This window comes from Rissa tridactyla, chromosome 4 (genome assembly GCF_028500815.1).
Source record: "Rissa tridactyla isolate bRisTri1 chromosome 4, bRisTri1.patW.cur.20221130, whole genome shotgun sequence".
Classification (NCBI taxonomy): domain Eukaryota; kingdom Metazoa; phylum Chordata; class Aves; order Charadriiformes; family Laridae; genus Rissa; species Rissa tridactyla.
The window spans coordinates 43,766,388-43,780,256 of NC_071469.1; the positions used below are offsets into that span (position 1 = coordinate 43,766,388).

Below are 13,869 nucleotides of genomic sequence, written 5' to 3' on the forward strand. Positions count from 1 at the left end.
CTAACAGAGCATGTGCACTCAGGGATTAACGTGATAACAGGACAGAGTTTCTCCATGATAGAGACAGCCCAGTAATTTACAGTCCTCTGGTTCGTCATGGAACATTTGCAGTTGTGTAGCTGCAGCCTGAGCCTTCCGACACGGTCTTGCTCGTGTGCTTTAGAGCAGAGCAGGGTGATTTTATTTAGAGCAGTGAGAAAGTGCTTTACTTTCCATGGGCATTTAAGTTCTGGTTTCTCTTAACTAGTATTTGTTGTAGCAATGCTATTCATACCTTTGATATGTATCATTGTTTGTATTTATGGTTAGGCACTGAACAAGAATGTACACGGTCAAGATCCCTGCTTTGAAGAGTTTACAGTCTAAAAAGTTAATGACATAGGCCCAGAATTCACTTTTTATTTGGCAATGTCAGATATATTTGTTTTATTCAGGTATTTATGCACACATTGCCTCAACCTCCTGACATCATTAAGCATTTGAGTTTGTATTTGCATTATAGCAGAAATTGTAGAAAAGATTTAAATGAGAATGAGCTTAAAAATTACTTCAGAGAGACTACTTAATGTTTACAGGAAGAGGAGAATAAAGGAGTGTATGTACAGGACAGAGAGTGAACTATGGCTTTGTGCAGTTCAGTGGGGTTTCAGAACTGATTAGGATAGATGGCACACTGAAGGTTCTTGAGAGTAAGGATAAAATGGATATGACCACTTTATACAAGAAAAATGATCCAAACTTGCCATCCATTTTAAGTTGCCAAAGGGTATATGTTTTTAAAGGAGGCCAGATAAAAATTTTCAGCATGCTAGATTGGAAGAAAAAATGAAAACTAGTTTTAGCTTTTAGGAAAGAAAAAATGAAAGATTAATTTTAGAAATGTTACAGAGTAAGAGATGATGTGTTATGGACACAGCATTCCCACCAGAGACTAGAATGAGACAAAGTTTTTTCACAGGGAGAAGAAGGTAGATGCAATTTCTTTCCTTGTCATGGACACAAATTGTTCTAGATGCTTTTTCATAGCATAAAATGAGGGTGAAAAGCTCCCAGTGTGACATTTCTGTGGGATGAATGTCAGCATTAGATGAAGTAAATGATACATGGTTCCAAATGACAGAAAAGTATGAATTAGCAAATTGGTATAATTCCCTACCTACTCCTCATTCATTTCTTTGGTTTCTAATGGTGTTACTGAATATATTCTTTTATCTTCCTCTGCTGGAGAGCCATTGGATGCTATTCTGCTGCAATGTAGTCATGCCTCTGTGTGTGTGTATGTGTCTTTTTATGGGAGCCTGCGGCCTATCTTTGCCTCTCTTTACTCATAAAAACACAGATGTGTTTGTTGTTTTTTTTTTTAAATAAAACAGAATTTTGAATATCTTGACTTTGAAACCTGAGAAAATGAGAAATGGTTAATATAAAGAACTGTGTCCTTTTTTTTGGAAATTGTTGTCAGTCCAAATCTTAAAGAGGAGAGACATGTTAAAGCATTGCAGGAGGTTATTTTTCAATTGCTTGGTTTCTTGGACAAAAATGAAGCTTATTAACTTTTTTTTCTTCATTTTTAGCTTCTCATGTCTGTGTTTGACAACAGCATGAAAACATTTGGGGTTATTGAAAGTGACCCTTTTGACTGGGAGAAGAGTGGAACCGACGGTTCTCTGACAACAACAACAACTTCAACCACACCTCAGTTACACACTCGTCTTACTCCGGCTGCAATTGGGTATGTGTGCACATTGTGGTCACTTAAAAAGCAGCCACAGAGTGCCAATGGGAAATTATCTCCATAATTTAGGTTTTTTCTACAGGATGTTGAATAAATAGAGGAATAGAAGTTCGGGAGCATTTGAAGTATTTCCCTCTTTAGGGTTCCTGTTTATACTGTCCTGAAAGATAGCACTGCAGTCCTAAATTTATAGCAATAAAAAATAGTAGCTCAGGAAACTGCATGTAAATTTGCTAGTCCATCCTTTGCTAAATCGTGTTTTGTGAAACTAAATGATGTGTCCTGAGTTTAACTGCCTGGAAATAAACGCATTGTTTTCTGTAAGCTTGGAGTAAACTACTAGCAGCAATTTCCTTATAACTTTGAAAAATGAATGGATCTTTATAGGAAATTTGGAAATAGATTTTGGTCATGTTTAAAATAATATTTAATGTGGTCTTTGGGACCTTCTATAATTAAGTAATTTGGATGAGATGCGATGCTTAATAATACCCATACTCATCTCACGGGACTGGAGAATAGAAGAGATGTTTATGAGTGAGGAGTAAGACTTTGTGTGTGTTCTAGGTCTTGAATAGATCAACTTTTTATCTAAGAGTCACAAAGGTTGTGACATGGGAGTTTTGACAGTGTAGTGAGGCTGAAAACCACCAGAATTTCATGTAGAATGTATTAAATTTCCAGTATTTCAAGGTAATTTTTTAAAAAAAGTGTTACAATAAATGTCAGTCAAGAATTACCTGGTGTGAATATTACACAGGTGTACTGTGTGCACTATTGAACACACTGAAGTTGACAGGGATTTTGCATGTGATTCAGTCCCATTATCGCACTAAGCATCACACTGGAGCTATTGATAGTCTTGGCTGCAGTTAACAATTTTGGTGACTATAAGGGAATGACTTTTAATTGACCTTCTGACTTTTCACTTTTTAGGAATAGCATTTCTTCAGCTTCAGATAGTGAGCTAAGCCTTAGCCCTATTTAGCCCCAAATCAATAGGACTACAGAACTTGCATTAAAATGTAGTGTCTTGTTAGTGTTATGCTTATGTTTTGATTATCAACAATTGGACCAAAATGGCACTTTGATAAGAATAGAGATTAAAACTGCATTTAGTTTGCTGAGTGATCTCTCTTCCTCACACAGTATGTTTTGTTATTCTGCCAAACTTGGGGGAAAAGGAGACTATATTTTGAAAGTTGCCATTAATATTTTTGAATAGAAAAATATGTGCAGAAGAGTTAGGAGTCAAGTTGAGCCTGGACATGATCTCTAACAAATTTTCTCAGAAGTTGCTTCAAAAACATTCAAATACGAGCTTTTAAGTGATTTTTTTTTTTATTTGTTATGTGCCTGAATTAAAGAAACAGAAATTGTGAAAGCCAAGAAGTAGGGATTTCTTATATTAAATAATTTACAAGATATAGTTTTCTACAGAAGCATGTTTTTGCTTATAATTTTTAGGTTTTGTTTTTCTTTTAATAGAGTAGAAAATGGCTTAGAGTAGAAAATAATTTCAAAAAACATATTAGAGTCTCAAAATTTTTTACCTTTCTGATTTTTTTTTTAAACTACTTTTCTAGAATTGCCAATGCCACTCCTATCCCAGGAGATTTGCTGCGAGAAAACACAGATGAAGTGTTTCCTGATGAACAGCTCAGTGATGGAGAGAATGGTATTCCAGTTGGTGTCTCACCAGAGAAACTACCTGGATCCCCTGGGCATCAGCGTCCTCAGGAAAAAGATGTTTGGGAAGAAATGGATGCAAACAGAAACAAAATAAAACTAGGGATCTGTAAGGTACTTAAAAATCTGCCTTGTGAAGACCATCTTTGAATACTTGCCTGTCCCCATAGTGCACATAACGTGTAATTAACAATGCAGTCTTACTAATATTGATCAGCCAGTATTGTCTAAGAAAACCAGATTTACGGTAGAGCTAACACATTTTATTAGAGTGATTTATACACTGTAACAAGCAGACTTCTTTTGGGCCTTGTGTCACTTTATCAGGTCTTTATGTGGAGTAGTAGATTGCTGATACTTTGAGATTCTTTGTAGTTTATTTATGTTCTTCAGACAGGATTTTGATTCTTGCTCACTGAATGAAACCAAAGCACATTTCTTGCATCTTACATGTGTAGAAGTTAGATACCAAATATACAAAAACCAGTTTAATGTTATTCTTCAATCGACAGATGGGCAGTGTAATTGGCAGTATCCATTTAATTCGCTTGGTGTTTTTGTCTCTATAAGATAGGATACCTTTGTACTGATCCAGAGAGGTTCACGGGCTTGTCTTTAGAAGAGAATGCTGCTTAATTTTGAGAAGTGGTCTCTCAGAAGTGGTTTCTGTCTCCCTTGCTCACAATCACAACATCTCATACTCAGACAAATGTAGCCCTGTTTCTTGATATAAAAATGTTTTGAACATGAAGAGGGATCTGGTACTGGAATGTTCTTTAGCTAGGAGAGCTGTCTAGTTTTGAGGCTGTTACTGGTTTACTAGAAAAAAATGTATTCTGGGAAAGGATAAGGCATGGTGCCTATTTTCAAAAATGTATTGTGGGAAAAAATAAGGCACAGTGCTTATTTGTTTGTTTGTTTTTTACCAAAGAGGGAGAAAGGAGATTGTTCTGTTTTAAACAAAGGCAATTTCTATTAGTTTTACCTGTTGAAACTAAGGATGATCATGATTTCCCAGCTCTAAATCATGTCCAGTTAGTGTACAAGATGGAATGCAGTTGGACTAAAACATAGTTCTCAGTCACAGAAATACCTGGTTGATTCAGTGTATAACAGTGTTATATGCTCCAGAGAATCATAAAGACAGCTTGGAAGCTAACTTCTCTTTAATAAGAGCACTTGAGTATAAAGTAGACTGAAGATGCCACAAAGTGCTGGATTTCAGACTATTATGAAAGAAAATTTCACAGATGGGCGTGAAATATCAGAGTAAATTTAAATATATTGCTTGGTTTTTGAGACCCAGAACTGGTATATTACTAGTACTTTGTCTTCTGTGGGTGTGTGCTGAAGAGTATGTCTAAACTACCTTAACAGTGACATGAATTTAATGATCATTCCAAATACAAATTGGCTTATCACAGGCTAAAAAGCTGGATGGTATTCACTATGTAGTACCTTGTCTTCCTCTGTTTTGCTGCTCCTAGTGAGTTACGTTTTTATTTTACTTTTTGCACAGGCTGCCACAGAGGAAGAAAACAGCCATGGGCCAGTGAATGGAATGCTTAATGCACCAAGTCTGGGTTCTCCAATTCGTGTTCGCTCAGAGACCACACAGCTAGACAGAGATGTCCCACTGGTGCGAAAGTTACGTTCGATTCACAGCTTTGAACTGGAGAAGCGTCTGACATTGGAGTCAAAGCCAGACACTGATAAATTTCTTGAGACCTGGTAAAGAAATTATTTTATTCGTATGCTTAGATCTTTTCAGGATATGTAGTTAAGATACTGTCATCTTTCCTCTGCCTTGTGAAAAACAGGAATGGAGCTGCTGAGTTATGCTTATGCAAGCTACAGCAAAGTATTTACTATGTTCATAATGTTGCTTGATTAATGGATTTTGCTACTTGGCAGCTTCTTTGAAAGAAGATTAGTGCTAGTATACAGTTAAAGTCAGACTTCTACAGTTGAGATTTTTTTTATTTCAAGACCTAGTAGTATAAGCCTGATGTTTATTACCTTGTTTCTTCAGTGGGATAGTCTTGGCAATCAGTTGAACTCATCCTAAATAAGAATAACATCAGGTGCTCAGTAGAGGTAACATGGGATTAGATTATATGACATGAGGACAGTTTACAAGAAGCGGAGTTACAAAGTAAATTTGGAAATCTACCTGCATGCAGCAGGTTTAGTTATGCCCAAGGGTGTTGCACCAACATAAAAAAATCTTGATAGAAGACAGAGATCTTAAAATGGCGTTTAGAGGTAGAGAAGAGGCGGATGTATGAGAACAGATTCAATCAATTTGCCTATGTGTAGAAAGAGTAAGTGCAGAAGGACACAGTGAAATCTAACTGAAAGGCAGAGTGGGGACAGTAGAAGACAGCTGAGATGCTGATAGTGGCAATATGTTATGGGGGGTTAGGAATTTGAATTTGTTTGATGAAGCAAGTTATGCAAAGCATAAAAAAAGAATCAATCAAAACAATCAATAACATTCTTCTTGAAAGCATCTACTAACTGCTGCTGGAGACATCTGTTTCTTCTGTTCTGCTTTAAGTCTCTACTTAGTAGCATAAATTAAGTACAGTGGACATCTGGTGGTAGCCTCACCACTGAGCTGGTAGCCACTCACTGTTCTCCCTTCTGGTAATTACGTTTACGATACAGTATGATACATTATGATTACACTTACAATATGTGCAAATTTCTAAGACCGTTCCCCCATTTTCACTTGACATCAGCGTTATTTGTCTCAAATTGTGGATCTTTCTACCACTGTAGATTGTTCTAAAATATGACAACAATTTTTTATATAAATCTACTGAAAAAATTCAAATGTAGCTTACATTATTTAATTAATTCTTAACTAATTCAGATATTAATTTCTTTCCTTAAGTTTGGAGAAGATGCAGAAAGACTTGAATGCTGCGGCAGAGACACCTATTGCTGCTATTCCTCCTCTTTCTCAGAAAACACCCATTCCTGCTCCTGTGACTGCTCGCACGGACCATGTTTGGCACTATGATGAAGAATATCTTCCAGACGCTTCAAAGCCTGTGTCAGCTAGTTCTCCAGAACACGTTGATGGTGTTATTAGCAATGGATTTGTAGCTGTCAACTTAAGCTCCTGCAGGCAGGAGGCTGATTCCAAGGAATGGGTGATAATAGATAAAGAACGGGACTTGCAGGACTTCAGGACAAATGAGGCTTTAGGGCACAAAACGACTGGAAGTCCCTCAGATGAAGAGCCAGAGGTACTACAAGTTCTAGAGGAGTCCCCTCCAGAAGAGCAGCCCAGACAAGGTGGTTGGGCAGGAAACAGTGTCCATGCCAAGAACCAAACCTCAGGGGTGGAGTTTGTTCTAGCCATGGAGTGTCATCCTGCTGCTTCCGAACAGCTTACAGATAAATTGGAACTTCTGTCTGGAGCTGCTGGACAGCTTCTTGCAGCCACCCCTACAAGTCCTATGGAAGCTCAAGCAGAAGGAGCACTCACTCCGGTAAGAGAAATGGTAGTGGGTTTATTGAACCTCTCTTTATTCAGAGTTATATGAGGAGATAGTAAGGGAAAAGGCAGTGACTAAAACACAGTAGCGTAGCAGAAATCCCAAGTTTCATCAGATATGGGACTCTTCTCGTTCTTGAGGAATGATCTTCCATGTTCTGTTGTATCAGTGTTTACGTTCTGCCATGGAAGTGGCTATTAGTTCTTCAGGTGTAATCTGCAGAACTGGCCTCAATAAAAAAACCAATTATTTGTATATTGTTACATACATATATATATATAAAGAAGCTCCTTATGCAGTGATTCCTAATCAGTGAGATACACATGCAAATACATAATTATTATATTTGCAGCACATAAACATAAAATTGCAATGAATATGTGAAATACTGTGCTACAATGTTTCATGTGTTTCAGGAAAAGCCGAAGTGGCTGGAATTAAAGAAACAGAGTTCCAGAGTTACTTGCTCTCACCATCATTGATGTAGTGTTTTCTTTTGGAATTCCCTTTGTTTCTTCCTGTTTATTCTGAAATTTCTAATGGTTCTTATACAAACAACTTGTTGGCTCTTATAAGTTGTTGCTACTCCTCACTTCTAAGATAATTTTGCAACTACTGCTTTGCTCTGAGAATTTTCTCTTCACTAAGACAGGTTGCTTTGCTTCAATTGCATCCTCTTCTTTTTGTATTTCTCCATCTTTTCTAAAGAATTCTCATTTGCACAGGTTTTGAACATATGTTTTTTTTTTCCTCTGAAAAAGCCTCTAATAAAGACTTCTGTGGCTTTACTTAAGAAGGAGTCAGATTAATGGTTAAGTGATTGGGAATCAGCTCCTAGTTCTATTTCTCCCCTTTTCTCAGTAGATATTCTGTCATAATGATATAAAGGACAATTCTTTCAAGCTCCTTTGAGCCAAGAAACCCAGCTGTACTTCTCCCTCACTTATTAGCATTTTTTGTGAAAGTTACAGCCATCTCATTAGAAAAAGAAACTTGTCACCAAGTATTCATTTATTATAAGGTGTGGAATATCCTTTATGGTGAAAATGAACTGCTCAATGTAATTAACTATAGCTGTACAGTAAAAGTTCAAATACACCTAGGTTCTTATGGAAAATGCAAGATTATATCTTTCATAGATTATATTTAGATATCATACTTTGTGAATTATGTAGTTTATAGAAGATTCATTTTGCATGATTGAAATTACAGAACTGTGTTAAACAACAGAAGATTTTTTTGAGATTTGAGTTGAAATATTAGTTGCCTGAAAGAGTTTTTGATGGGTTAGAAACTTGTAAAAGTGAAAAATTAATTTAACTTACTTGGTTGTTTTCAGTTGTTAATTTTTAATATTTTAATGTTAGTATTAATAAAATAGACAAGAAAGAGCAACACTTAGTCCTGTACAAAATACTGATTATCAGGAGTTTTTATTTCAGAAGCCATTAAAAAACAGCTTGCAGTTTTCTATGTAGGTGAACTATCCCACTTTATACATTCTTGGCTCTTTTTGGGGAAAATAGCTATTTTACCTAAAACTGAAAGTAGAGGTGATATAAATATCATGTACTAAAGTGCAAATAATGGAAAATGTCTTTATCTGGAAAAGGAAGAAGCTTCTGAGCACAGGAGCAGAAATAGATATAAACAAGGTCAATTAATTATAAGACGTATTGGAAGAAATACTGGTTGAAGTAGACACTGGGGTAAGATTGTATTTTAGTTTGGCTTTGCAAGCAGGTAAGGGATATTTGTCATGACCTCAAAAATGAGGGAAATCAGTATGGTTTATAATATCCTGGAAGAGCAAGTAGTGCTGTGAGGCCAAGATGAATGACAGGAAGGAATTTACTGTTTTGAAGGTGAATCATGTGGAATTGAAAATATAAACTGAACTGGGAATAAAGAGAATCAAAATTATTTGGCTGATTTAGAAACTGGGAACAGAATGTGTCTATGCAGTGTGTGCCATACAACTGTGATGGCAATTTGTGGTAGTCTTCCATCGACTTTATTAGCCCTTGAAAGCCAAACAAAGCCCAGGAGGATATTTGGAGGCGAGTTGTTCTTTCTGCCCTTCGTTGATGGTATTCCACTTCATAAAAGATACTTAATATTCCTTGAGGTGGGTACCGGAACCTAGCTGTTCTTATAGGTGAGTGTCCTAGTCACTTCACAGGGAGACACATGGTTTAGTGGTGGTTTTGTCAGTTTTACGTTGATGGTTGGACTTGGTGATCTGAAAGGTCCCTTCCAACCTAGGCAATTCCATGACTATATATATGCCTCTTCACACAGTATTTCTCTCTATTCCAGAGTCCTGGTGACGTTAGGGAGCTGTTTGGTAGAGTTCTTTTCCTCCTTCTTCAAAGCATTTACCCACCTGAACTTGTTCTTTGAATGTGATCCTTGTTTGTGGATCAGATCCTCTTGTTCTTTAGTAATTTTATCTAGGTAGCACCTTACTGACAATACAAATAATCGCAAAGGGTCATATTTTACTTTTCTGGTGATTTGATTATATTGCACCAGTTACTAAGAGCAGGCTTGGATCCAAGGATGTAACTTTAGGACCATAAATCAAATGACTTAAGTGTTACTAAAAGGGGTTAAAAACAGATGTTGAAATTATAGTAGAATAATAGCTTAACATAATTTCTGAAACAGTTTATTAATTTCAAACGGCTTGAAACTCCAGGACGTGTCAGCATTCATGGTCATTGTGCTTATGAATATACCTCCCACATGGATTTCTAGTGACCTGCTTCACTATCACTTAGGAGCAAGTATGATGAATTATGCTCTTTGAGCTATTCTGATAGGTTTATTAAATATGCAAGCAATTACTTCAATGATGAATGAATAAAATAGTTTTCCTGTTTTATGTATTTTTTGATTTTTCATTTTTACTCTGGTGATTCTTCTCTATTCTTTCTTTATTTCTTTCAGGATTTTATTGCTCACTATTTAAGTAGTAAGTGGTAGCAAGGATGTTTCTGTGTGAGAAACTAAAGGTTCATATACTCACCCATAATTTTATTTTCTCCTGAAGGAAAGAAATTGCTGGTGTGCAGTCATTCCATTTGTAGAAAAATGTTCTTCCTGAAATTGTGTGTCTACATGGACTTCATGTAATTGATGGTGATATAATTTCTTACCTGTTTCACGCAGCATCAGCATTCTAATAAGAATGTAAGGTTGTAGCAGTTCAGGAAGGGAAACCTGAACTCAAAAAATACGAGAGAAAAATGTCTAAGTTACTGGCTTGGGGATGAGCAAGTTTCAGGCATAAAAAATTACAGCAAATTATGCTATCTATTATGAAAAAAACCCTGCAGGTAAGAGAACCAATTATCATGTTATTAGTCATGGTTTTCCAGTTGCAATACAGATTCTGTGCACTACCAGCAAATACCAGTTTGATCTGTCTCAGTCACAGGCACATGGTCACATTTCTGTTCAGAGCATTCCTTGGATATGTGTATGGCTTTACGTTGACTTTGGCTGCAAGAGGACAGACAGTACCTGATTTGCTGTAATATCAGCTGGTGTGAAGTTAATCTGTCAAAAGAATTTGAACTGATCTAAACTAATGTTGAATTTATACTGGAGCAGCACTTTACATCATAGAGCCCTAGTTTGTTTTCCCTTGATCTGGTACCAGAAGCCTAAAGCTGGACTTGTTGTGTTGTTGAACCACAGCCTCATTAATTTACTGTGTTTATATTGAATTGCAGTGAACTCCATACAGTGCATGCACAAAACTTTGCAACGTATATTTTTCAGGCAGATATTTCAGCAAAGAAATAATAATGGAGTTGAAGTAATTGAATATGTAACAGCTAATTTCATTTTCATCTTCAGTTTAAATTAAACAACAGTTTGCTCTGGTCACACTTGGTTGACAACCTAATGCCATATATGTGTATGTATGGTTATAGAAGAGGTTTGACTGTGTGAATCCATTTATCTTTATTATTTATAAATATTGCTGAAATTAGCATTTTGTACATTGAGGTACTATTGTGTTTTATCAAAAACCTGCTCTTAAATTTCCATTTATTTCAGAGTTCTAAGTCATCTAATTTTCATGTACCTTCTATCCTCAGTTACTGCTTTTATGAGACACTGGAAAACGCTTTTTTTTTCCGGTTGAGAGACAGCTATGCATTATGGGAACTGAAGCTTTAGGATTGACATAATTGAAAATACCTTTTCCTTGGAAACTGAGATGCTTGATAGATGCCCTCTGTTTCCAAGGAATACAGGTTAGAATTGCAAATACCATGGTAGGAAACAGAAAATTACCTTCATGAAGCTTGCAATGAATTTGCATATCTCTTCTCTTCATGTTTTTATCTACATATGCTTGGAACAAAGAATCTCAAACTGTATATATCAATCTCATTTACAGGTATTTAGACGTGTCACCATCAGATATTTATTCAGCACTGGAAGAGGTCTTGCAAACAATCAGTTGATTTCAAAGTTGTATGTCAAAGCTATAGGTTTACTGGAATCACCAAAAACAATTTGAAAATGTACTTTATCCAAAGTGATTAGTTTGGAACACTTTGACTTTACGGTTCCTCTTCTTTTTTTTTTTTTTTTTTTTTTTCCCCCTCCTTTCTAAATGCCTGAGTGATGTAGCTCAAGATGAAGCAATTGTTCATGTATTCTCCAGGCCAGTGTATCCTTCTAGTTCAATCCCATATTTGGGAAATTTCATCAAAATTGTTTAGTACTAATCTTACTGATTAATCCTGTCAGTTACGGTTCTTAATATATGCTGCTGTAGCTGTAGCTGTACAGTCACATTTGTAAAGCCTGAAATGGATGTATATGCTAAAAATACAGTCCTCTCAGAAAACAATGTTGTTGCATGGATGCGCTAAGCATTTACAAGGACCGGTCAACAATCAGCTAGTTTGTGTACACAGTGTCCTTGGAATAGACTGTGTTATTTTATTAAATTTGCCTCAGATTGTTACTCACTGAATGAATGAAGGTACGAGCGAGCCAGAAAAAGGATGCTCACTTCTGATTTTGATACTGGAGTTTTAAAAATTGATGGAAAATGTGAAGACTAGACTTAAGATACCTCTTAAATTATCAGCTTTTACCTGTGAGGGAGTTGTGAATATTGTCTTCTAAGAAAATGCATATAGGCAGGACATAAACAAGAATTATTAAAATATTGATTTTTAAACCTTATTTTCTTCCCCGCCGTGTTGTTCTCACAGCTCAACTCATCTCATATGCTGCATTTCTCCACTCCAAGAATTTCAAGTCCCATCCTCCGCACCATGAGCCCTATAGCCTATCTATCCATCCACTCGGACCCCCTGAAAGAGGCTGGTTTACCAAGGAGTCAATCAGCTGAGAGCCACTCCTCTTCCTCCCGCTCAACTGGTCGTAGGCAGCTTCCTGTCATTCCCTGTGGCAACAGGTTCCCCCCTGTCATTCGCATCTCAAAAGCACAACTTCAGCAGGTGAATAAGCCTTGTCTTCATAAAAGTGACTGCATTGTAGCAGTCATCTGCGAAGTTTAACATTTTTTGTTGCTCTGCACCGTCCGGTAGTAGGCATGTGCTAGTCATACTGCTCTACACAACATCCTAAAAAATATTTTGAAAGATCAGATTAGGGAATAAGAACGGATCTTGTTCAGGAATAGTCAGGAATACCCTACTGAGGAAGATAAATTGTGCCGCTTAAAAGAGGTAAAATTAGAGAGAGGAATATTTAAAGAGCAGTTATTCAGGTTATGATCTGGAGTACTAAGTATGTCTGGATGTTCTGGAAGATAGATTCACTTCCTCAGAGGGATTTTCTCTTGAAAAAGGTAGGATTATAAAATCTAGAAAACAGATTTTTGCTTCTTTCAAAACTGAGATTAAAATCTCTTTTTTATGTTCCTATAATCAGTACCAGCTGAATTTTGAATTGGGAACACATATTAAAATTTGGACTATCTTAAATTATTTTAACGTGAGATAAAGGCATCTAGAGGGAGTCAAATTGCTACTTTGGGAATGAACAAATAATTAATTGTTCCACTGCTTGCATTATGCAAAACAAAGATGGGAATTGTCAGGGCTCATAGCTAATGGAAAATGTCACTAGAGAAAGGGGACTTTTCATACTTTTGTATTCCCAGTTTCATTTCAATATGAAAAAGATGAAGGCTTAGAGTCACAATTGGAGTTAACTATAATTTGCGTGTTAGTATTAAAAATACTGAGATTTGCTTTGAGAGCTTGCATTGACTGGTAAAGCAGTATGACATAGCATTTATGCATAAGACCGTAACATATCATCATCATTTTACCATTAATATTTCATTTGGATTATATTTTGTGTTGCCTTTTATTTCCAATGTATTTTTCAGTATAAATATTTCTATGTGAAAGACTTTTTTGTTTTCAGTGAAGCATGCACAGGAGTATTGATATTAAAAGTAATCTATCAACATTAACTTCTTTCAAACTTCCACAGGATCAGTGGTGAGTGGTAACAAGGCAAAGAAAGTAGCTAGCATACTTCCATCAGCATTTTGTTTCTTAACTCAAAAAGCAGTGTTTTTTTTTCCTGCAACTCCTGTCTGCTTTTTATATGAATATAAACAAATAGTTCTTGTCCTCGGTGCGTGGAGATGAAGAAACAGTAGCTCCCAGATGTTCATTGTTGTGAACTTGATGGGATACCGAAATACCACATTCTTCATGATGACTGATGTATTGATTAGGGAAAAAGACTTAGGAGAAATTAACTCATTAAAAGTTAAGCTTCAGTATTTTTCAGGATTAGTTGGTATCACAGGATGCAAAATGACCTATTTTTTTTTGCCTGTATATCTACGATTTAGATTTTCCAATCAGAATGTATTGCAGGTCTAATTAGCAACCTCCTCACAATACTGGAAGAAAGTAG

The 13,869-nt window shown here is 36.2% G+C and overlaps 1 protein-coding gene across 5 annotated transcripts in view; it reads left to right on the forward strand.

The window, feature by feature from the left end:
- The window catches only part of TTBK2 (tau tubulin kinase 2), a 106,347-nt gene that overhangs the window by 70,102 nt on the left and 22,376 nt on the right, over nt 1–13,869 (forward strand). For 4 of the 5 annotated variants that reach the window (XM_054199210.1, XM_054199211.1, XM_054199212.1 and 1 more), the window contains 5 exons: nt 1,575–1,732; nt 3,322–3,538; nt 4,944–5,155; nt 6,324–6,927; nt 12,180–12,428. In XM_054199210.1, coding sequence (XP_054055185.1) covers nt 1,575–1,732; nt 3,322–3,538; nt 4,944–5,155; nt 6,324–6,927; nt 12,180–12,428 — 1,440 coding nt within the window. The remainder of the gene's footprint in view (nt 1–1,574; nt 1,733–3,321; nt 3,539–4,943; nt 5,156–6,323; nt 6,928–12,179; nt 12,429–13,869) is intronic. The other variant, XM_054199213.1, reaches the window with a different exon arrangement.